The 25,130-nt window shown below is 46.2% G+C and overlaps 1 protein-coding gene across 7 annotated transcripts in view; it reads right to left on the bottom strand.

Moving 5' to 3' along the window:
- Window positions 1–25,130, bottom strand: part of LOC121534189 (cytoplasmic FMR1-interacting protein 1 homolog) — a 159,016-nt gene that overhangs the window by 62,443 nt on the left and 71,443 nt on the right. For all 7 annotated transcript variants that reach the window (XM_041840729.2, XM_041840730.2, XM_041840733.1 and 4 more), the window contains 6 exons: window positions 19,058–19,205; window positions 16,749–16,902; window positions 16,393–16,549; window positions 16,165–16,261; window positions 12,234–12,310; window positions 6,482–6,590 (listed from right to left, as the gene is read on the bottom strand). In XM_041840729.2, the coding sequence (XP_041696663.1) occupies window positions 6,482–6,590; window positions 12,234–12,310; window positions 16,165–16,261; window positions 16,393–16,549; window positions 16,749–16,902; window positions 19,058–19,205 (742 nt within the window). The remainder of the gene's footprint in view (window positions 1–6,481; window positions 6,591–12,233; window positions 12,311–16,164; window positions 16,262–16,392; window positions 16,550–16,748; window positions 16,903–19,057; window positions 19,206–25,130) is intronic.

Raw genomic sequence — 25,130 nt, 5'->3', positions numbered from 1 at the left:
ATACAAATACGATTCTAATGGAGACAGATATTCCACCTGATGTGTAAATGTGAAGCAGTCGCTTGGCGTTTCCACTCACTACCAAATATAGCAGTGAGAGGAAGCCCAGTGGCCTGCAGTGGGAAGAAGAATTTTGGCCAACATTCTGCTAATTTTCTCATCGATGTAACATTTGATCTCAATCCAGTGTTCTGTTCCCAAATCTAGAATCTGTTACGAACAGAGTGGACTGTGTTTTACACTTTACCATTTGCCAAAGTCTCAAAAAATTGCTTTGAAGGAGTGCAAAGGCGAATTGAGTTATTGCACATGTGCACTTCACAGAGTAGGCGTTCCCTAACGGAAATATGCTAATGTTTGCTAGAACACGCCAATAGGATCTCTCTAGCTGGTGCTTGGCTCTGCCCACCTCCTTGCTTGTTTTGCCCACTATGACTCATTTGTTACCATTTGAAACGACAGGTTGTGGTCTATCTTGGTTTAGTTATAAAAAATATTTGACGTTACTCTGGTCTCGCTCTGGTCAGAGATGCCGTTTATAGCTCAGTGGCAGAGACGAACTGCAAATTGAACTCCGTGAGTAAGACTCCTAAACTGATAGTGCAGTTTGTTTATGTGATTTTACAGCTAACTAGCTACTTCACATGCTGATATTGACTCTGGTATTATTGTGTGTAGCTATGTTTTCTAGCTAGCTAGCCAGCCCAGAGAGTGCGCATTGCATTGTGGGTTTTGTAGTAGACTTGAGCTGCAACAGATTTCCACGTTTCTACCAACCTTGTTATATGACAATATGAAATGTTTGTTCAAAAAATATATTTTCACATATTAGTTTTATTTAACACTGTTAAGCATAGGAATTAGTGGTTTGGGATAGATTATCCCTTTAAAACTTGCCGGCTTCTTTTCACTCGTTCTCCTCGAACTTTAGTTTCACTTAAATGAAAAAAGGTCTCCATCTTCGCAATCAACAGTAGCCCAGGCCAAGCCTCCTTTCACTCCCGCTCTCTCCTCAGAAGCAGGCGCACGTGAGGCGAGTGACCAGAACCAGTTTCAGCTGGACATAAGCTATACGTTTCATTGAGTTGTAATTGGCTGACACAGTTCTCATCACCTCACACATTAACAGAGGAGGGGTCCATTCGGTAAATCAATTTTAATTGCACATACCCAAGACCCGTGTCAATTATATCAGACCCAACCCAGATAATAATAATAATAATAATAATAATAATAATATGCCATTTAGCAGACACTTTTATCCAAAGCGACTTACAGTCATGTGTGCATACATTTTAGTGTATGGGTGGTCCCGGGGATCGAACCCACTACCCTGGCGTTACCAGCGCCGTGCTCTACCAGCTGAGCTACAGAGGACCAGAGGACCAGAGGACCACACTACAGATCCAATACAAAAATCAGAATTTAGGACCCGGACCCACTCGGACCATGTTGGAGGGTTAGGGGTCAGAGGTTAGGGGTGATCTGGACGTGGCGTTGTTTTAGCAGAGTCTCGTAGCAGTTGGAGGGTTACAGGTCAGAGGTTAGGGGTGATCTGGACGTGGCGTTGTTTTAGCAGAGTCTCGTAGCGGTTGGAGGGTTAGGGGTCAGAGGTTAGGGGTGATCTGGACGTGGCGTTGTTTTAGCAGAGTCTCGTAGCAGTTGGAGGGTTAGGGGTCAGAGGTTAGGGGGTGATCTGGACGTGGCGTTGTTTTAGCAGAGTCTCGTAGCAGTTGGAGGGTTACAGGTCAGAGGTTAGGGGTGATCTGGACGTGGCGTTGTTTTAGTAGAGTCTCGTAGCAGTTGGAGGGTTAGGGGTCAGAGGTTAGGGGTGATCTGGACGTGGCGTTGTTTTAGCAGAGTCTCGTAGCAGTTGGAGGGTTAGGGGTCAGAGGTTAGGGGGTGATCTGGACGTGGCGTTGTTTTAGCAGAGTCTCGTAGCAGTTGGAGGGTTACAGGTCAGAGGTTAGGGGTGATCTGGACGTGGCGTTGTTTTAGCAGAGTCTCGTAGCAGTTGGAGGGTTAGGGGGTCAGAGGTTAGGGGTGATCTGGACGTGGCGTTGTTTTAGCAGAGTCTCGTAGCAGTTGGAGGGTTAGGGGTCAGAGGTTAGGGGTGATCTGGACGTGGCGTTGTTTTAGCAGAGTCTCGTAGCAGTTGGAGGGTTAGGGGGTCAGAGGTTAGGGGGTGATCTGGACGTGGCGTTGTTTTAGCAGAGTCTCGTAGCAGTTGGAGGGTTACGGGTCAGAGGTTAGGGGTGATCTGGACGTGGCGTTGTTTTAGCAGAGTCTCGTAGCAGTTGGAGGGTTACGGGTCAGAGGTTAGGGGTGATCTGGACGTGGCGTTGTTTTAGCAGAGTCTCGTAGCAGTTGGAGGGTTACGGGTCAGAGGTTAGGGGTGATCTGGACGTGGCGTTGTTTTAGCAGAGTCTCGTAGCAGTTGGAGGGTTACGGGTCAGAGGTTAGGGGTGATCTGGACGTGGCGTTGTTTTAGCAGAGTCTCGTAGCAGTTGGAGGGTTAGGGGTCAGAGGTTAGGGTGATCTGGACGTGGCGTTGTTTTAGCAGAGTCTCGTAGCAGTTGGAGGGTTAGGGGTCAGAGGTTAGGGGGTGATCTGGACGTGGCGTTGTTTTAGCAGAGTCTCGTAGCAGTTGGAGGGTTACAGGTCAGAGGTTAGGGGGTGATCTGGACGTGGCGTTGTTTTAGCAGAGTCTCGTAGCAGTTGGAGGGTTAGGGGTCAGAGGTTAGGGGTGATCTGGACGTGGCGTTGTTTTAGCAGAGTCTCGTAGCAGTTGGAGGGTTACAGGTCAGAGGTTAGGGGTGATCTGGACGTGGCGTTGTTTTAGCAGAGTCTCGTAGCAGTTGGAGGGTTAGGGGTCAGAGGTTAGGGGTGATCTGGACGTGGCGTTGTTTTAGCAGAGTCTCGTAGCAGTTGGAGGGTTAGGGGTCAGAGGTTAGGGGTGATCTGGACGTGGCGTTGTTTTAGCAGAGTCTCGTAGCAGTTGGAGGGTTAGGGGTCAGAGGTTAGGGGTGATCTGGACGTGGCGTTGTTTTAGCAGAGTCTCGTAGCAGTTGGAGGGTTACAGGTCAGAGGTTAGGGGTGATCTGGACGTGGCGTTGTTTTAGCAGAGTCTCGTAGCAGTTGGAGGGTTAGGGGTCAGAGGTTAGGGGGTGATCTGGACGTGGCGTTGTTTTAGCAGAGTCTCGTAGCAGTTGGAGGGTTACAGGTCAGAGGTTAGGGGTGATCTGGACGTGGCGTTGTTTTAGCAGAGTCTCGTAGCAGTTGGAGGGTTAGGGGTCAGAGGTTAGGGGTGATCTGGACGTGGCGTTGTTTTAGCAGAGTCTCGTAGCAGTTGGAGGGTTAGGGGTCAGAGGTTAGGGGTGATCTGGACGTGGCGTTGTTTTAGCAGAGTCTCGTAGCAGTTGGAGGGTTACAGGTCAGAGGTTAGGGGTGATCTGGACGTGGCGTTGTTTTAGCAGAGTCTCGTAGCAGTTGGAGGGTTAGGGGTCAGAGGTTAGGGGTGATCTGGACGTGGCGTTGTTTTAGCAGAGTCTCGTAGCAGTTGGAGGGTTAGGGGTCAGAGGTTAGGGGTGATCTGGACGTGGCGTTGTTTTAGCAGAGTCTCGTAGCGGTTGGAGGGTTACAGGTCAGAGGTTAGGGGTGATCTGGACGTGGCGTTGTTTTAGCAGAGTCTCGTAGCAGTTGGAGGGTTACAGGTCAGAGGTTAGGGGTGATCTGGACGTGGCGTTGTTTTAGCAGAGTCTCGTAGCAGTTGGAGGGTTACAGGTCAGAGGTTAGGGGTGATCTGGACGTGGCGTTGTTTTAGCAGAGTCTCGTGAGCAGTTGGAGGGTTAGGGGTCAGAGGTTAGGGGTGATCTGGACGTGGCGTTGTTTTAGCAGAGTCTCGTAGCGGTTGGATGGTTAGGGGTCAGAGGTTAGGGGTGATCTGGACGTGGCGTTGTTTTAGCAGAGTCTCGTAGCAGTTGGAGGGTTACAGGTCAGAGGTTAGGGGGTGATCTGGACGTGGCGTTGTTTTAGCAGAGTCTCGTAGCAGTTGGAGGGTTAGGGGTCAGAGGTTAGGGGTGATCTGGACGTGGCGTTGTTTTAGCAGAGTCTCGTAGCAGTTGGAGGGTTAGGGGTCAGAGGTTAGGGGGTGATCTGGACGTGGCGTTGTTTTAGCAGAGTCTCGAAGCAGTTGGAGGGTTACAGGTCAGAGGTTAGGGGGTGATCTGGACGTGGCGTTGTTTTAGCAGAGTCTCGTAGCAGTTGGAGGGTTAGGGTCAGAGGTTAGGGGTGATCTGGACGTGGCGTTGTTTTAGCAGAGTCTCGTAGCAGTTGGAGGGTTAGGGGTCAGAGGTTAGGGGTGATCTGGACGTGGCGTTGTTTTAGCAGAGTCTCGTAGCAGTTGGAGGGTTACAGGTCAGAGGTTAGGGGGTGATCTGGACGTGGCGTTGTTTTAGCAGAGTCTCGTAGCAGTTGGAGGGTTACAGGTCAGAGGTTAGGGGGTGATCTGGACGTGGCGTTGTTTTAGCAGAGTCTCGTAGCAGTTGGAGGGTTAGGGGTCAGAGGTTAGGGGGTGATCTGGACGTGGCGTTGTTTTAGCAGAGTCTCGTAGCAGTTGAAGGGTTAGGGGGTCAGAGGTTAGGGGGTGATCTGGACGTGGCGTTGTTTTAGCAGAGTCTCGTGAGCAGTTGGAGGGTTAGGGGTCAGAGGTTAGGGGTGATCTGGACGTGGCGTTGTTTTAGCAGAGTCTCGTAGCAGTTGGAGGGTTAGGGGGTCAGAGGTTAGGGGGTGATCTGGACGTGGCGTTGTTTTAGCAGAGTCTCGTAGCAGTTGGAGGGTTAGGGGGTCAGAGGTTAGGGGGTGATCTGGACGTGGCGTTGTTTTAGCAGAGTCTCGTAGCAGTTGGAGGGTTAGGGGTCAGAGGTTAGGGGTGATCTGGACGTGGCGTTGTTTTAGCAGAGTCTCGTAGCAGTTGGAGGGTTACAGGTCAGAGGTTAGGGGTGATCTGGACGTGGCGTTGTTTTAGCAGAGTCTCGTAGCAGTTGGAGGGTTAGGGGTCAGAGGTTAGGGGTGATCTGGACGTGGCGTTGTTTTAGCAGAGTCTCGTAGCAGTTGGAGGGTTAGGGGGTCAGAGGTTAGGGGTGATCTGGACGTGGCGTTGTTTTAGCAGAGTCTCGTAGCGGTTGGAGGGTTACAGGTCAGAGGTTAGGGGTGATCTGGACGTGGCGTTGTTTTAGCAGAGTCTCGTAGCAGTTGGAGGGTTACAGGTCAGAGGTTAGGGGTGATCTGGACGTGGCGTTGTTTTAGCAGAGTCTCGTAGCAGTTGGAGGGTTACAGGTCAGAGGTTAGGGGTGATCTGGACGTGGCGTTGTTTTAGCAGAGTCTCGTAGCAGTTGGAGGGTTAGGGGTCAGAGGTTAGGGGTGATCTGGACGTGGCGTTGTTTTAGCAGAGTCTCGTAGCGGTTGGATGGTTAGGGGTCAGAGGTTAGGGGTGATCTGGACGTGGCGTTGTTTTAGCAGAGTCTCGTAGCAGTTGGAGGGTTACAGGTCAGAGGTTAGGGGTGATCTGGACGTGGCGTTGTTTTAGCAGAGTCTCGTAGCAGTTGGAGGGTTAGGGGTCAGAGGTTAGGGGTGATCTGGACGTGGCGTTGTTTTAGCAGAGTCTCGTAGCAGTTGGAGGGTTAGGGGTCAGAGGTTAGGGGTGATCTGGACGTGGCGTTGTTTTAGCAGAGTCTCGTGAGCAGTTGGAGGGTTACAGGTCAGAGGTTAGGGGGTGATCTGGACGTGGCGTTGTTTTAGCAGAGTCTCGTAGCAGTTGGAGGGTTACAGGTCAGAGGTTAGGGGTGATCTGGACGTGGCGTTGTTTTAGCAGAGTCTCGTAGCAGTTGGAGGGTTAGGGGTCAGAGGTTAGGGGGTGATCTGGACGTGGCGTTGTTTTAGCAGAGTCTCGTAGCAGTTGAAGGGTTAGGGGGTCAGAGGTTAGGGGTGATCTGGACGTGGCGTTGTTTTAGCAGAGTCTCGTAGCAGTTGGAGGGTTAGGGGTCAGAGGTTAGGGGTGATCTGGACGTGGCGTTGTTTTAGCAGAGTCTCGTAGCAGTTGGAGGGTTAGGGGTCAGAGGTTAGGGGTGATCTGGACGTGGCGTTGTTTTAGCAGAGTCTCGTAGCAGTTGGAGGGTTAGGGGTCAGAGGTTAGGGGTGATCTGGACGTGGCGTTGTTTTAGCAGAGTCTCGTAGCAGTTGGAGGGTTAGGGGTCAGAGGTTGGGGTGATCTGGACGTGGCGTTGTTTTAGCAGAGTCTCGTAGCAGTTGGAGGGTTAGGGGTCAGAGGTTAGGGGGTGATCTGGACGTGGCGTTGTTTTAGCAGAGTCTCGTAGCAGTTGGAGGGTTAGGGGTCAGAGGTTAGGGGTGATCTGGACGTGGCGTTGTTTTAGCAGAGTCTCGTAGCAGTTGGAGGGTTACGGGTCAGATGTTAGTGGGTTACCTGAACGTGGCGTTGTTTCAGCAGGGTCTCGTAGCGGTTGGATGCGGGCCAGGGGATGTTGGCTCCCTGGTTCTTACAGTCCGCTCTCAGACGCTTATCCAGCAGCAGACTGGAAGAGAAGAGCAACACAGTATATTATATATATTATATTATATTATATATATTATATTATATATCTCTCTGTTTATTCAGTTTTACATTACACACGATTAAACACAATATAAAGAAAAAAACTCAAACAAAACTATAAAAAACAATAAGACAACTATAAAGATACTTTAGACAAGTTAAACCCGCTGGGCAGAAGGGTACAAAGGTTAAAGGCTGATGTCCTGTAAACAGCTGAGGGATAGGGGTGGAGAAACTCAACTACTCACACATTCAAACAGAGCAAAATAAGATCACATTTTAGGCTCTGACAGGGCAAGCGGAATAAGGCATCTACAAGTCACATTCATTAAGAATCAAATGGGCACATCACCAATCTCAATGTCTTCCCAAAAAAAATACAAAAAAAGAAATGCTCCTCCAATCAGTAAATCACACGGGTGTCAAATACAGCTGTATTTTTGTTTTAATAAGAATGCCATCAGAGGGTGGACTGTTCAAAGTAAGACCGGAATGGAGTCAATAGGTCAGTGAGACAGTATGTAAACTAACTCAATAGGTCTCAATAAGTCAGTGAGACAGTATGTAAACTAACTCAATAGGTCTCAATAAGTCAGTGAGACAGTATGTAAACTAACTCAATAGGTCTCAATAAGTCAATGAGACAGTATGTAAACTAACTCAATAAGTCAGTGAGACAGTATGTAAACTAACTCAATAAGTCAGTGAGACAGTATGTAAACTCACTCAATAAGTCAGTGAGACAGTATGTAAACTAACTCAATAAGTCAGTGAGACAGTATGTAAACTAACTCAATAAGTCAGTGAGACAGTATGTAAACTAACTCAATAAGTCAGTGAGACAGTATGTAAACTAACTCAATAAGTCAGTGAGACAGTATGTAAACTAACTCAATAAGTCAGTGAGACAGTATGTAAACTAACTCAATAGGTCAGTGAGACAGTATGTAAACTCACTCAATAGGTCAGTGAGACAGTATGTAAACTCACTCAATAGGTCAGTGAGACAGTATGTAAACTAACTCAATAGGTCAGTGAGACAGTATGTAAACTCACTCAATAAGTCAGTGAGACAGTATGTAAACTAACTCAATAAGTCAGTGAGACAGTATGTAAACTAACTCAATAGGTCAGTGAGACAGTATGTAAACTCACTCAATAAGTCAGTGAGACAGTATGTAAACTAACTCAATAAGTCAGTGAGACAGTATGTAAACTCACTCAATAAGTCAGTGAGACAGTATGTAAACTAACTCAATAGGTCAGTGAGACAGTATGTAAACTCACTCAATAGGTCAGTGAGACAGTATGTAAACTAACTCAATAGGTCAGTGAGACAGTATGTAAACTCACTCAATAAGTCAGTGAGACAGTATGTAAACTAACTCAATAAGTCAGTGAGACAGTATGTAAACTCACTCAATAGGTCAGTGAGACAGTATGTAAACTAACTCAATAAGTCAATGAGACAGTATGTAAACTAACTCAATAAGTCAGTGAGACAGTATGTAAACTAACTCAATAGGTCAGTGAGACAGTATGTAAACTAACTCAATAAGTCAATGAGACAGTATGTAAACTCACTCAATAAGTCAGTGAGACAGTATGTAAACTAACTCAATAGGTCAGTGAGACAGTATGTAAACTAACTCAATAAGTCAGTGAGACAGTATGTAAACTAACTCAATAAGTCAGTGAGACAGTATGTAAACTAACTCAATAAGTCAGTGAGACAGTATGTAAACTAACTCAATAGGTCAGTGAGACAGTATGTAAACTAACTCAATAGGTCAGTGAGACAGTATGTAAACTAACTCAATAAGTCAGTGAGACAGTATGTAAACTAACTCAATAAGTCAGTGAGACAGTATGTAAACTAACTCAATAAGTCAGTGAGACAGTATGTAAACTAACTCAATAAGTCAGTGAGACAGTATGTAAACTAACTCAATAAGTCAGTGAGACAGTATGTAAACTAACTCAATAAGTCAGTGAGACAGTATGTAAACTCACTCAATAAGTCAGTGAGACAGTATGTAAACTCACTCAATAGGTCAGTGAGACAGTATGTAAACTAACTCAATAAGTCAATGAGACAGTATGTAAACTAACTCAATAAGTCAGTGAGACAGTATGTAAACTAACTCAATAGGTCAGTGAGACAGTATGTAAACTAACTCAATAAGTCAATGAGACAGTATGTAAACTCACTCAATAAGTCAGTGAGACAGTATGTAAACTAACTCAATAGGTCAGTGAGACAGTATGTAAACTAACTCAATAAGTCAGTGAGACAGTATGTAAACTAACTCAATAAGTCAGTGAGACAGTATGTAAACTAACTCAATAAGTCAGTGAGACAGTATGTAAACTAACTCAATAGGTCAGTGAGACAGTATGTAAACTAACTCAATAAGTCAGTGAGACAGTATGTAAACTAACTCAATAAGTCAGTGAGACAGTATGTAAACTAACTCAATAAGTCAGTGAGACAGTATGTAAACTAACTCAATAAGTCAGTGAGACAGTATGTAAACTAACTCAATAGGTCAGTGAGACAGTATGTAAACTAACTCAATAAGTCAGTGAGACAGTATGTAAACTAACTCAATAGGTCAGTGAGACAGTATGTAAACTCACTCAATAAGTCAGTGAGACAGTATGTAAACTAACTCAATAAGTCAGTGAGACAGTATGTAAACTCACTCAATAGGTCAGTGAGACAGTATGTAAACTAACTCAATAAGTCAATGAGACAGTATGTAAACTAACTCAATAAGTCAGTGAGACAGTATGTAAACTAACTCAATAAGTCAGTGAGACAGTATGTAAACTAACTCAATAAGTCAATGAGACAGTATGTAAACTCACTCAATAAGTCAGTGAGACAGTATGTAAACTAACTCAATAGGTCAGTGAGACAGTATGTAAACTAACTCAATAAGTCAGTGAGACAGTATGTAAACTAACTCAATAAGTCAGTGAGACAGTATGTAAACTAACTCAATAAGTCAGTGAGACAGTATGTAAACTAACTCAATAGGTCAGTGAGACAGTATGTAAACTAACTCAATAGGTCAGTGAGACAGTATGTAAACTAACTCAATAAGTCAGTGAGACAGTATGTAAACTAACTCAATAAGTCAGTGAGACAGTATGTAAACTAACTCAATAAGTCAGTGAGACAGTATGTAAACTAACTCAATAAGTCAGTGAGACAGTATGTAAACTAACTCAATAAGTCAGTGAGACAGTATGTAAACTAACTCAATAAGTCAGTGAGACAGTATGTAAACTCACTCAATAAGTCAGTGAGACAGTATGTAAACTAACTCAATAGGTCAGTGAGACAGTATGTAAACTAACTCAATAAGTCAGTGAGACAGTATGTAAACTAACTCAATAAGTCAGTGAGACAGTATGTAAACTAACTCAATAGGTCAGTGAGACAGTATGTAAACTAACTCAATAAGTCAGTGAGACAGTATGTAAACTCACTCAATAAGTCAGTGAGACAGTATGTAAACTAACTCAATAGGTCAGTGAGACAGTATGTAAACTCACTCAATAAGTCAGTGAGACAGTATGTAAACTAACTCAATAGGTCAGTGAGACAGTATGTAAACAAAGGAATTACGTAAACCCTTAATAAAATATAATAAAAAGCGACTGAATGCTTATAAGGCAACGAATCTAGATGATCACAAAAACATTCGATCACATAAAATAAGCCCGAGCGGGTTCGCCTACTTCAAATAAGCCTGAGTGGGTTCGCCTACTTCAAATAAGCCTGAGTGGGTTCGCCTACTTCAAATAAGCCTGAGTGGGTTCGCCTACTTCAAATAAGCCTGAGTGGGTTCGCCTACTTCAAATAAGCCTGAGTGGGTTCGCCTACTTCAAATAAGCCTGAGTGGGTTCGCCTACTTCAAATAAGCCTGAGTGGGTTCGCCTACTTCAAATAAGCCTGAGTGGGTTCGCCTACTTCAAATAAGCCTGAGTGGGTTACTTCAAATAAGCCTGAGTGGGTTCGCCTACTTCAAATAAGCCTGAGTGGGTTCCCCTACTTCAAATAAGCCTGAGTGGGTTCGCCTACTTCAAATAAGCCTGAGTGGGTTCGCCTACTTCAAATAAGCCTGAGTGGGTTCCCCTACTCCAAATAAGCCTGAGTGGGTTCGCCTACTTCAAATAAGCCTGAGTGGTTTCGCCTACTTCAAATAAGCCTGAGTGGGTTCCCCTACTCCAAATAAGCCTGAGTGGGTTCGCCTACTTCAAATAAGCCTGAGTGGGTTCGCCTACTTCAAATAAGCCTGAGTGGGTTCCCCTACTTCAAATAAGCCTGAGTGGGTTCGCCTACTTCAAATAAGCCTGAGTGGGTTCGCCTACTTCAAATAAGCCTGAGTGGGTTCGCCTACTTCAAATAAGCCTGAGTGGGTTCCCCTACTCCAAATAAGCCTGAGTGGGTTCGCCTACTTCAAATAAGCCTGAGTGGGTTCGCCTACTTCAAATAAGCCTGAGTGTGTTCCCCTACTTCAAATAAGCCTGAGTGGGTTTCTCCTACTTCAAATAAGCCTGAGTGGGTTCGCCTACTTCAAATAAGCCTGAGTGGGTTCGCATACTTCAAATAAGCCTGAGCGGGTTCGCCTACTTCTGAACTATACAGAAATAGCACAGTTGTAGCACCGGTAGGCTTCTTACTTCCTATCCAAAGTTGGCAAGCCACAGTTACTGATCTATTAACAAGTTCAAGACTTCTTGATGTGGTGTTGAATGTGAGCCACAGCCTCCTCCGGAGAGTCAAAGGTGTAGTATTTTCTATCATGAGAAAGCCACAGGCGGGCCGGGAATCGCAGTCCGTACTTCACACCTGGATGGTCCCATAGTAGTCGTTTGGCTGCGCGCTGCCTGGACACAGTGGGGGAGTAGTCCTGGTAGATAGAAAAACTCTGTCCTTGAAAGCTCAGAGTGGTATTGCGGGATCAGAGAATCTCCATCTTCTCATGGAAAAAGTGCACTCGAAGAATGATGTCACGGGGCCTCTCACAGTCTCGGGGCTTTGGGCGCCGCGACCGGTGGGCACGATCAATCAAGGTCTTCTCATCCATGGCGAGAACATCCTTCAGCAGCCCAGAGACTAAATCCGTGGCTCGAGGCATTTGCGCTGACTCTGGGTGCGGCGAGAAAATCCCTCTCCTTTAGGCATTTCACGTCAGCCTCCAGAGGTAGTCAGGTCGGAGACACTGGTAGCAGAGGTCTCCAGTGCTGCAATCGTCATGGTGTGCAACTCTGTTGTTGTTTTGAGTGATGCAAAGCGCGAGTCTCCGGGCTTTCAGGCTCAGCAGAGGGCGGTGATGAAACCTGGGTCTTGTAGGCCGGGTTTTCTCAGTCCTGATCTTGGCTCTATGTTTCGTGACATGCTGACATTTGAAAGCAAAGTAGTCTTGCGTACTACAGAAAGGGATCACCAAACTAATATTGGAAAATAAATACAGTTTTATTGCAAAATTCACATAAACTTTAAGAATACTGCGGGAGCAAACGGAAAACACGTCAGTCGCACACTGTGCACCTGGCGGCCCCCGTATTTTCAGTTATTGAACAGTATTGATTCAAAACTTTAACATACCTTCCAGCTAGAATCTTGTAGTAGGCAAATATCTGATCAGCCAGCTTGTAGACAAACTGATCAAAACACAGGTTGACCTGCAGTAAGAGGGTGTAATGTAGGTTAGGGATTGGAAATACAGCCTCATGCACGGCCACCATTCAAATCAAAATCTAATGTTATTAGTCACGTACAGCAGGTATAAAAGATGGAGGACATGCTGACTGGCAAGCTCCCTCAAGGCAGTACAATATCAATAATAATCACAATGTATAACAATCATAAAGAATAATACAAGTATACCCAGGGACACAGTGGTGACTAGTCTAATGGTGACCTACCAGTCTAATGGTGACCAGTCTAATGGTGACCTACCAGTCTAATGGTGACCTACCAGTCTAATGGTGACCTACATACCTCTGCTGCAGTGATGACCAGTCTAATGGTGACCTACCAGTCTAATGGTGACCTACCAGTCTAATGGTGACCTACAGTGGGGGAAAAAAGTATTTAGTCAGCCACCAATTGTGCAAGTTCTCCCACTTAAAAAGATGAGAGAGGCCTGTAATTTTTATCATATGTACACGTCAACTATGACAGACAAATTGAGAAAAAAAATCCTGAACATTTATATTGTAGGATTTTTTATGAATTTATTTGCAAATTATGGTGGAAAATAAGTATTTGGTCACCTACAAACAAGCAAGATTTCTGGCTCTCACAGACCTGTAACTTCTTCTTTAAGAGGCTCCTCTATCCTCCACTCGTTACCTGTATTAATGGCACCTGTTTGAACTTGTTATCAGTATAAAAGACACCTGTCCACAACCTCACACAGTCACACTCCAAACTCCACTACGGCCAAGACCAAAGAGCTGTCAAAGGACACCAGAAACAAAATGGTAGACCTGCACCAGGCTGGGAAGACTGAATCTGCAATAGGTAAGCAGCTTGGTTTGAAGAAATCAACTGTGGGAGCAATTATTAGGAAATGGAAGACATACAAGACCACTGATAATCTCCCTCGATCTGGGGCTCCACGCAAGATCTCACCCCGTGGGGTCAAAATGATCACAAGAACGGTGAGCAAAAATCCCAGAACCACACGGGGGACCTAGTGAATGACCTGCAGAGAGCTGGGACCAAAGTAACAAAGCCTACCATCAGTAACACACTACGCCGCCAGGGACTCAAATCCTGCAGTGCAAGACGTGTCCCCCCTGCTTAAGCCAGTACATGTCCAGGTCCGTCTGAAGTTTGCTAGAGTGCATTTGGATGATCCAGAAGAGGATTGGGAGAATGTCATATGGTCAGATGAAGCCAAAATATAACTTTTGGTAAAAACTCAACTCGTCGTGTTTGGAGGACAAAGAATGCTGAGTTGCATCCAAAGAACACCATACCTACTGTGAAGCATGGGGGTGGAAACATCATGCTTTGGGGCTGTTTTTTCTGCAAAGGGACCAGGACGACTGATCCGTGTAAAGGAAAGAATGAATGGGGCCATGTATCGTGAGATTTTGAGTGAAAACCTCCTTCCATCAGCAAGGGCATTGAAGATGAAACGTGGCTGGGTCTTTCAGCATGACAATGATCCCAAACACACCGCCGGGCAACGAAGGAGTGGCTTCGTAAGAAGCATTTCAAGGTCCTGGAGTGGCCTAGCCAGTCTCCAGATCTCAACCCCATAGAAAATCTTTGGAGGGAGTTGAAAGTCCGTGTTGCCCAGCGACAGCCCCAAAACATCACTGCTCTAGAGGAGATCTGCATGGAGGAATGGGCCAAAATACCAGCAACAGTGTGTGAAAACCTTGTGAAGACTTACAGAAAACATTTGACCTGTGTCATTGCCAACAAAGGGTATATAACAAAGTATTGAGAAACTTTTGTTATTGACCAAATACTTATTTTCCACCATAATTTGCAAATAAATTCATAAAAAATCCTACAATTGTGATTTTCTGGATTTTTTTCTCATTTTGTCTGTCATAGTTGACGTGTACCTATGATGAAAATTACAGGCCTCTCTCATCTTTTTAAGTGGGAGAACTTGCACAATTGGTGGCTGACTAAATACTTTTTTTCCCCACTGTACATACCTCTGCTGCAGTGATGACCAGTCTAATGGTGACCTACCAGTCTAATGGTGACCTACCAGTCTAATGGTGACCTACATACCTCTGCTGTAGTGATGACCAGTCTAATGGTGACCTACCAGTCTAATGGTGACTAGTCTAATGGTGACCTACTAGTCTAATGGTGACTAGTCTAATGGTGACCTACATACCTCTGCTGTAGTGATGACCAGTCTAATGGTGACCTACATACCTCTGCTGCAGTGATGACCAGTCTAATGGTGACCTACATACCTCTGCTGCAGTGATGACCAGTCTAATGGTGACCTACTAGTCTAATGGTGACCTACATACCTCTGCTGTAGTGATGACCAGTCTAATGGTGACCTACATACCTCTGCTGTAGTGATGACCAGTCTAATGGTGACCTACATACCTCTGCTGTAGTGATGACCAGTCTAATGGTGACCTACCAGTCTAATGGTGACCTACATACCTCTGCTGTAGTGATGACCAGTCTAATGGTGACCTACATACCTCTGCTGTAGTGATGACCAGTCTAATGGTGACCTACATACCTCTGCTGCAGTGATGACCAGTCTAATGGTGACCTACATACCTCTGCTGCAGTGATGACCAGTCTAATGGTGACCTACATACCTCTGCTGCAGTGATGACCAGTCTAATGGTGACCTACTAGTCTAATGGTGACCTACCAGTCTAATGGTGACCTACATACCTCTGCTGTAGTGATGACCAGTCTAATGGTGACCTACATACCTCTGCTGTAGTGATGACCAGTCTAATGGTGACCTACATACCTCTGCTGTAGTGATAACCAGTCTAATGGTGACCTACTAGTCTAATGGTGACCTACCAGTCTAATGGTGACCTACATACCTCTGCTGTCGTGATGACCAGTCTAATGGTGACCTACCAGTCTAATGGTGACTAGTCTAATGGTGACCTACTAGTCTAATGGTGACTAGTCTAATGGTGACCTACATACCTCTGCTGTAGTGATGACCAGTCTAATGGTGACCTACATACCTCTGCTGTAGTGATAACCAGTCTAATGGTGACCTACCAGTCTAATGGTGACCTACATACCTCTGCTGTAGTGATGACCAGTCTAATGGTGACCTACCAGTCTAATGGTGACCTACATACCTCTGCTGTAGTGATAACCAGTCTAATGGTGACCTACCAGTCTAATGGTGACCTACATACCTCTGCTGTAGTGATAACCAGTCTAATGGTGACCTACCAGTCTAATGGTGACCTACATACCTCTGCTGTAGTGATGACCAGTCTAATGGTGACCTACCAGTCTAATGGTGACCTACATACCTCTGCTGTAGTGATGACCAGTCTAATGGTGACCTACATACCTCTGCTGTCGTGATGACCAGTCTAATGGTGACCTACCAGTCTAATGGTGACCTACATACCTCTGCTGTAGTGGTGACCAGTCTAATGGTGACCTACATACCTCTGCTGTAGTGATGACCAGTCTAATGGTGACCTACCAGTCTAATGGTGACCTACATACCTCTGCTGTAGTGATGACCAGTCTAATGGTGACCTACATACCTCTGCTGTAGTGATGACCAGTCTAATGGTGACCTACCAGTCTAATGGTGACCTACATACCTCTGCTGTAGTGGTGACCAGTCTAATGGTGACCTACATACCTCTGCTGTAGTGATAACCAGTCTAATGGTGACCTACATACCTCTGCTGTAGTGGTGACCAGTCTAATGGTGACCTACATACCTCTGCTGTAGTGATGACAAGTCTAATGGTGACCTACATACCTCTGCTGTAGTGATAACCAGTCTAATGGTGACCTACTAGTCTAATGGTGACCTACATACCTCTGCTTCAATCTCATCGTAGAGGAACTGCTTCTTGAACTTGGTCAGGGCATAGTGTGCGCTGTCATTATAGAGGTCCAGAGGGTACAGCACATACCTGGAGGACAGGACAGGACAGGACAGGACAGGACAGAGACTTCATAAGACTGGATCTGGATGGAAGTTGGCTAGTTCGTTAGCTCTATATCCACTACTGTGTGTGTTTGTGTGTCACTGTGACTTCCTTACTCCATCATAGAGGCCTCCTTGGTCTCCAGTATGTGGTCTGTGAGGATCCAGGGCATGGACATCTCGATGGGGAACTGGATCCTGCGACCCATGGTCAGCTCCAGGAAGAACTCTCTAAACCACAGCTGAGACAGGTCGCAGCACTGCTGCAGGGTCTCTGTTAGGGGGGACAGATGGTTAGGGTTAAAGAGGGAACAGGGGAACAGACAGGTCACAGCACTGCTGCAGGGTCTCTGTTAGGGGGGACAGATGGTTAGGGTTAAAGAGGGAACAGGGGAACAGACAGGTCACAGCACTGCTGCAGGGTCTCTGTTAGGGGGGACAGACAGAGCAGGATGGTTCTGTAAACTCCTTACCGCTGAAGTTCAGCAGGTGTGTATAGAAGAAGGACTCTCTGTGGAACTTCTCCATGTCAATGATGGTGGGTCCCTCCAGACTGCTGCGGAGAGTCTTCTTAGAACCACTCTTATCAGCTATCAGAGACTCCAGCATGGTACGAACCATATACAGCTACAGAGGAAGAGGAGGATAGAGAAGAGGAAGAGGAGGAGGATAGAGTAGAGGAAGAGGAGGAGGATAGAGGAGAGGAAGAGGAGGATAGAAGAAGAGGAGGAGGATAGAGGAGAGGAAGAGGAGGAGGATAGAGGAGAGGAAGAGGAGGAGGATAGAGGAGAGGAAGAGGAGGAGGATAGAGGAGAGGAAGAGGAGGAGGATAGAGGAGAGGAAGAGGAGGAGGAGGATAGAGGAGAGGAAGAGGAGGAGGATAGAGTAGAGGAAGAGGAGGATAGAGGAGAGGAAGAGGAGGATAGAGGAGAGGAAGAGGAGGAGGATGGAGGAGAGGAAGCAGAGGATAGAAGAAGAGGAGGATAGAGAAGAGGAAAAAATTATTTGACTGACTTTTGGTTGGTATTCCCAAAAAATGTTCTGTTTAATATACTCAGTGGCCAGTTTATTAGGTACACCCATCTAGTACCGGGTCGGAGCCCCCTTTGTCTCCAGAACAGCCTGAATTTTTCAGAGCATAGAAACGCTGCTCAATTGGTATCAAGGGACCTAATGTGTACCAGGAAACATTCCCCACGCCATTACACCACCGCCACCAGCCTGTACCGTTGACACCAGGCAGGATGTGGCCATGGACTCATGCTGCTTACGCCAGATCCTGACTCTGCCATCAGCATGACGCAACAGGAACCGGGATTCACCGGAGCAGGCAATGTTTTTCCACTCCTCAGTTGTCCAGTGTTGGTGATACCGTGCCCACTGGAGCCACTTCTTCTAGTTTTTATCTGACAGGAGTGGAACCCGGTGTGGAACCCGGCGTGGTCGTCTGCTGCAACAGCCGCTTAGGTCACTCCTTTTGCCCATTCTAACCTTCAATCAAACAGTAACTGAATGCCTCGATGCCTGTCTGCCTGCTTTATATAGCAAGCCACAGCCACGTGACTCACTGTCTGTAGGAGTGAACCATTTTTGTGTACCTAATAAACGGGCCAGTGGCAGGTCGGCTGCCTCGAGGCCTGTCACTCTCTGATGAAGCAAAGGTTATTTTCCTTTGAGTCAGATTTTTACTGCTTAGTAGTGTGGTGAGAAACACAACATGGCTTCGGGCTGGATCAAGATGCATAGAGCTCTCTCTCTGGAAGACAAGATGCATAGAGCTCTCTCTCTGGAAGACAAGATGCATAGAGCTCTCTCTCTGGAAGACAAAATGCATAGAGCTCTCTCTCTGGAAGACAAGATGCATAGAGCTCTCTCTCTGGAAGACAAGATGCATAGAGCTCTCTCTCTGGAAGACAAAATGCATAGAGCTCTCTCTCTGGAAGACAGATTAGTGATGTATTCCAGGACGACGGGACGACTCAGTGCTCTAGTTTATATGACATAGCAGATCCACAGTGAAAGTATATTATGATCTCGGTGATATAGAAAACTAATGCTCAAACTAAAACTAATGCCACGTTACAGCTGATTCTATTTCAGCCAGCTTAGAGCAGTCTGAGATCTGGGGTGAGATAAGGAGGGTACGTATGGGGTGAGATAAGGAGGGTACGTATGGGGTGAGATAAGGAGGGTACGTATGGGGTGAGATAAGGAGGGTACGTATGGGGTGAGATAAGGAGGGTACGTATGGGGTGAGATAAGGAGGGTACGTATGGGGGTGAGATAAGGAGGGTGCGTGATGGGGTGAGATAAGGAGGGTACGTATGGGGTGAGATAAGGAGGGTACGTATGGGGTGAGATAAGGAGGGTACGTATGGGGTGAGATAAGGAGGGTACGTATGGGGTGAGATAAGGAGGGTACGTATGGGGTGAGATAAGGAGGGTACGTATGGGGGTGAGATAAGGAGGGTACGTATGGGGTGAGATAAGGAGGGTACGTATGGGGTGAGATAAGGAGGGTACGTATGGGGTGAGATAAGGAGGGTACGTATGGGGTGAGATAAGGAGGGTACGTATGGGGGGAGATAAGGAGGGTACGTATGGGGTGAGATAAGGAGGGTACGTATGGGGTGAGATAAGGAGGGTACGTATGGGGTGAGATAAGGAGGGTACGTATGGGGTGAGATAAGGAGGGTACGTATGGGGTGCTTTACAGGACATGTTGATGTGAGAAAAGTAGATTAAGGGGAGAGAGTGGGTGAGAGAGGGGGCTCAGACAGACCTGCGTGCTGGAGGGGCCCACGGCGCGGCGGGGAACCTTGATGTCAAAGCCTCCCTTGGGGTCTTTCTCTCCTCGCAGGGCGGGGTCATTGTGGGGCTCACGCCCAGTCTCCCAATCACAGATGGTCTTCCTGATGGCCTGCAGGACACTGGGGAGAGAAGCCTTTTGATTGGTACATCAGAGTGTGTGTGTGTGTGTGTGTGTGTTGCTGTGTGTGTGTGTGTGTGTGTTGCTGTGTGTGTGTGTGTGTTGCTGTGTGTGTGTGTGTGTTGCTGTGTGTGTGTGTGTGTGTTGCTGTGTGTTGCTGTGTGTGTGTGTGTGTTGCTGTGTGTGTGTGTGTTGCTGTGTGTGTGTGTGTGTTGCTGTGTGTGTGTGTGTGTGTGTGTGTGTGTGTGTGTGTGTGTATTAGAGCCGGTTAGATGCGGGAGCTGTAAAGTCTTTTGACCATATCATGTCTTTTCATTTAGATCCTTCATCCAGGCTTTAAGTTGATCAGAAAATGCTTTTTGTTAGATCCTATTTTTGTTGCACCATATCCCTGGATCCCTGGATCTCCCTGGATCCCTGGATCCCTGGATCTCCCTGGATCTCCCTGGATCTCCCTGGAGTGCTTTTTGCCGTTTGGGAACTTTTAATGTGGACTGTATGCGTCCGAAACAACCCCGCTTCAGGCTTGGGCAGTGGCTCTGGTCAAATAGTAAGGAAGTCACTACAATCAAGTCAAAAGACTCCATTAGGATCACTATTGGAAGGAAGGATCACTATTGGAAGGAAGGATCACTATTGGAAGGAAGGATCACTATTGGAAGGAAGGATCACTATTGGAAGAAACGCTCCGCCGTGGATACACGATGGATACCGTTCTATTTAGCATTGCATTTGGACCGCGAGGACAGCTTGCTTGGAAGGATTTTAACTCCTAGAATTTGCCAGCCATGAGTAACCCCTGGGAATGAATGAATGAGCTGCCCTGTTCAATGCAATCGTTTGTTCAACTATATTATGGAAGCGCAAATGTGCTTATAATTAGAATGTTTGATAAACTTGGGAACAGAATTCATAACACAGCGCTGTGAAAATAATTAAGGACTTTGAGTTTCTAAAACACAGATCCTATGCGCAATGAGCCTAATGAAATGTCTAATAGTAGGGATAACTTAGTGTGTGTGTGTGTGTGTGTGTGTGTGTGTGTGTGTGTGTGTGTGTGTGTGTGCTTAGAGTGTCTAATAGTGGGGATAACTTAGTGTGTGTGTGTGTGTGTGTGTGAGTGTGTGTTAGAGTGTCTAATATAGGGATTACTTAGACATTAAATTCATTAATGGAACGCAACTAAAGTATCTAAAGAAATTGTGTTTAAAGGGGACAAAACCTATAATGGGATGAAATGTTTATCGCATCTAAAATGCCAAACATGTTCATTGTGAAACAATATGATTCACAATATATCAATAATCTGGTCAATATGCTGAAACAGAACACTGTTTTAAAGCATTACAAGGAGCTCTAAAATACCTTCAACAATCAAATGTGTCTCATTGTAAATTGAGTGAATTAAAAAGTGAATGACGGTGGATTAAATCCCTCATAAGACCCCACTGGAAGGGGCAGAGGAGCATTTCATTTCACTCTACGCAGCCCGGAGAGGTAAACCTGGGGAGTGTGTACACGCAAAATGAATGAAATGAAAGCCCTTCTTGTTGATGGAGGAAATGTTGAAACTGAATGAGGGTCTTGAAGCATTTTAATCTTGTTCTCAATTACTTTAAGAATACTTATGAATCTGCGCTAGAGCTGTCCAGAGGAGGAAAAGGAACATGAGAGCATGAACTATTATCAACTGAAAATGAGCACTTAAGAACATTTCCTGAAAGGGGTGGACGGGTGGAAAAATGCTCAAGTGGAGCAAAAAAAAAAAAACTCTCATTGAACCACATGACAGCGTTTCCAATGTGTCAAAAAGATCAAGTAAAACAAAGTATTCAAAAAGGTGCATCATCCTCAGTGTCCTCTGCACGCCTGAAAGCTGAGGCAGAGAGCAGCTCTACTGGCCAAGCATCACTACAGGACACAGGAGAATGCTCAACTGGAACAGAAAGATCAACCGAATGTTAGGATGGAGAAAACAAATTCAACTGGAAACGGACATAGCAGCATATAATGCCAGATTGAAGGTCCTGCAGAGTTTTGAGACAGCTTCTCAATCCCATGCCGTGGCAGCCCACTTACTAAAGCCAAGAAGATGGAATGGACCAGGATCCCAAGGTCTCTGAAGAACCTGAACCGTCACCTGTTGAGTTTGCAGGATTAGGTGCAAAAAGACCCCACTACAAAATGGTTTTACAACAACAGACAAGCCGTCAAAACCCATTCAGAAAACAGTCATAAACAATACCCTTCAGCAAACTACTGCAAGGTCTAGCAATAAAATCAGAATCAACACTGTGGGTAACAGCCATAATACCAGCCATGATAACCTCTCTACTGTCACGCAAAGGCAGAATGAAATCGCTGATCTCGTCGTACTGCACAAACAGGCCTCACTCCACGTTAGGGAGATCCTTGTGTTGGACGGTGATCCACTAAACTATAGGCCATTTCTGGAGCCTCTGAGCATGGCAGGGAGGATAAGACAATCAGCCACCAGGATAGGCTCTATTACCAGGAACAGCCCACCTCTGGTCAGCCCAACCATCTGGTCCGCAGGTGTCTGCATATGGAAGACAGAAGAGGCTATGCAGAGGCTAAGAGGTTGTTAAAGGAACGCTTTGGCGATGAAATCAAAGTCACCACTGCTTACATGGAAAAAGGTCTTGAACTGGACAAACGACGGAAAGAGATTGGGTGGCTATGCACTCTCAGAGGTTACTGTGACGCTACGCAAGACCTGCAGAACATCTTCCCTCCAACATAAAGTTGATCATGTGGAAACTTCCCTCTAAACTAAAAATGGAGGTCTACAGCATGATATTTTAGCCACCTGAGGGCCAAGTTCAGAAGCCACCCTGTGAGAGAAGCCACCTTGTGACTTTTATGGAAAAAAACAGGTAAACATTCATTGGTCGACTGCCAACAGGTGAAGGGCACAGCCACACAAAGCCAAGGTTGAGTTCCTGAGATCAAGAGGCCTTTGTTTTGCCTGTCTGATGAGAGGACACTTAAGCAAATGTAAAAGGATGACCTGTCAGAGTTGTCAAAGAAAGCACCCCACCATCCTGCACACTGAAGGAAGAGAGATTTAGATCTCAAAAGGCGGATATGACTGGTGCAGCAGTAAAGTGGGAGGAGACTGTCAGCAGTGCTCTTGTTGTTTCACTGGAAGCCGGTGAAGATACCAGGGCCGGTACAGATTGTGCACCAGCATTGTGCCAGTTCAAGTAAAAATGGCAAATGGAATCAAGTCTGTGTTAACCTATGCGTTTCTCGATTCTGGTAGCTCAGCAACATTTTGTACAGAGACTCATGGAGGCAGCTGAAAGCTAAAGGACGTGAGACTGAAATTCTTATACACACAATGGGGCAGGAGTCTCCTATCAAGAGCTCTGAGATATCTGGATTAGAGATTGGCAACGTGGAAGGCAATACATTTCTTGCATTACCAAAAGTCTACACCCAGGGTAAGAACCCAGTGACGAGTGAGAGAGAACATCCCCAATCAGAAACATCTTCAAGTATGGCCACGTTTTGAGATGTCAGCTGAGGATTGCAAGTTCATGGAGATGGCATCAAGCTCCATAACCCTCAAAAGATGGTCACTACTACTTACCGATGATGTAGTCCTGCCAAACAGCGACATGGCAGAGGCAGGCTCTAAATCTTAAAGAAGAACGAGGAAGTTCACGGTGCAGAGTACAAAGGCTTCATGGAAGAGGTAATAACAAAAACGTTACCACAAGAACATCTCCCCCCAGAGAAAGGTCCATAATACACCACGGTGTTCACCATAAGCACAAAGGAACAATACGAGTGGCGACTGCTCATCGTCATATTAAAAAGGCACATATCTCAATAGTGAACTCCTTCAAGGCCCTGGCAGACACGCTCATCGGTGTCCTGATGGCACATTGCCATGATGGCAGACACGCTCGTCGGAGTCCTGATGGCACATTGCCATGATGGCAGACACGCTCATCGGAGTCCTGATGGCACATTGCCATGATGGCAGACACGCTCATCGGAGTCCTGATGGCACATTGCCATGATGGCAGACACGCTCATCGGAGTCCTGATGGCACATTGCCATGATGGCAGACACGCTCATCGGAGTCCTGATGGCACATTGCCATGATGGCAGACATCGAAGGAACGTTCCATCAAATACGTGTCCATGAAGATGACTTAAGACTTCCTGCGATTCCTATGGTGGCCAGATGGTGACACTAACAAAACATTGGAGGAGTACATCTCTTCGGTGATATATTCTCTCCAAGTTGTGCAAACTTAGCACTGTAAAAGACGGCAGAAGACAACTGTGAGAAGTACAATGAAGAGGTGACTCCAAGTTCTATGTTCAGTGGCCCACAGAAGAACAAGCCATAGCTCTCACAAAATACCTCAGAGACGTGTGCTCTCAGGGTTCAAGTTGACCAAGTGGGTCAGCTACAGCCGCCCTGTGCTAGCTTCTATCCCTGATGAACACAAAGCCAAGCAGATGAAAGAACTGGACCTGGATGGAGAAAAGCTGCCTGTTGAAAGAACACTTGGAATCTGATGGAACATTGAAAGTGATGCGGTTACCTTCCAAGTCACTGTCAAGAACAGACCCCTTACAAGAAGAGATATTCTCGACTGTCAGCTCAGTTTAAGATCCATTAGGGTTCCTCGCAACATTCAACTTAAAGGCAAATCAAATTCTTCAAGAGCTCTGCAAGCTAAACTATGGATGGGACGAAGTCATCCTCGAAGAACACTCCATTTCATTGCAGAGATGGTTCTCAGAGCCTGACCAGCTGTCCAAATTCCTCTAAGACAAACGTCACCACGACCACATGCTGTTATTGCAGTTGTAAAGGAGCTGAACTTCTCCCAAAGCACCATGTGTTCTCCCAAAACGTTGGTTCTCACACAACTGTATTTGCTTTCCTGGACATGATTTTCTGCCAGTTTACCCTGTATCAAGTACAGCTTCATATTTATCAGCAAGGAAAGATCCTTCTCCTGGTCCAGGGAGGAAGTTTCACATCTGCAGGTGGTTTACAGGTATTTCTTTGTCCTTTCTTGTTCCCAGTTTTGGTTCACTTTCATCCAATACTCCTTAGTGGATGCATTCTCCTTTTCCACCATTGATCCAACCTTCACTAAGTGCTGTTCCTCTGAGGCAGACCGCCACCTGGTGCTGTTCCTCTGAGGCAGACCGCCACCTGGTGCTGTTCCTCTGAGGCAGACCGCCACCTGGTGCTGTTCCTCTGAGGCAGACCGCCACCTGGTGCTGTTCCTCTGAGGCAGACCGCCACCAGGTGCTGTTCCTCTGAGGCAGACCGCCACCTGGTGCTGTTCCTCTGAGGCAGACCGCCACCTGGTGCTGTTCCTCTGAGGCAGACCGCCACCTGGTGCTGTTCCTCGGAGGCAGACCGCCACCTGAAGGTTACAGTTGTTGAGGATTTTTCTCACCAGGTCTGGTTCTGTGATGTCAGGCTTCCACTTCAGACAAAGTCCCATAAGCAAAGTCCCATAAGCAAAGTCCCATAAGCAAAGGGCCCATAAGCAAAGTCCCATAAGCAAAGTCCCATAAGCAAAGGGCCCATAAGCAAAGTCCCATAAGCAAAGTCCCTCAAAGACTTAGTTGGAAGACGAACCATATCTCCTAGTTTCTCCTCTCTCTGTTAAGTAGTCAGCTTGGAATGCCTCTGAACTTCCCCCAGATGGTGGCTTTCTTCTATCCGGCCATCCACCAGCTCCCGGCTGGTCCTTTCAGAACATTGGATAGGGTCCCAATCAGATCAGGGTCTGACATAGGTCTCACGGATACAAAAATGGTCACAAAAAGTTCCAAGATATCTGATATCTCATTGGAATCATCAAAGGAAGGGAACTCCATGCAGATTGGAGGCGTGGAGAAATGATACGTACCTGACGC

This window comes from Coregonus clupeaformis, chromosome 20 (assembly GCF_020615455.1).
Source record: "Coregonus clupeaformis isolate EN_2021a chromosome 20, ASM2061545v1, whole genome shotgun sequence".
Taxonomy (NCBI): domain Eukaryota; kingdom Metazoa; phylum Chordata; class Actinopteri; order Salmoniformes; family Salmonidae; genus Coregonus; species Coregonus clupeaformis.
This window is presented reverse-complemented; position numbering and strand designations above follow the sequence as displayed.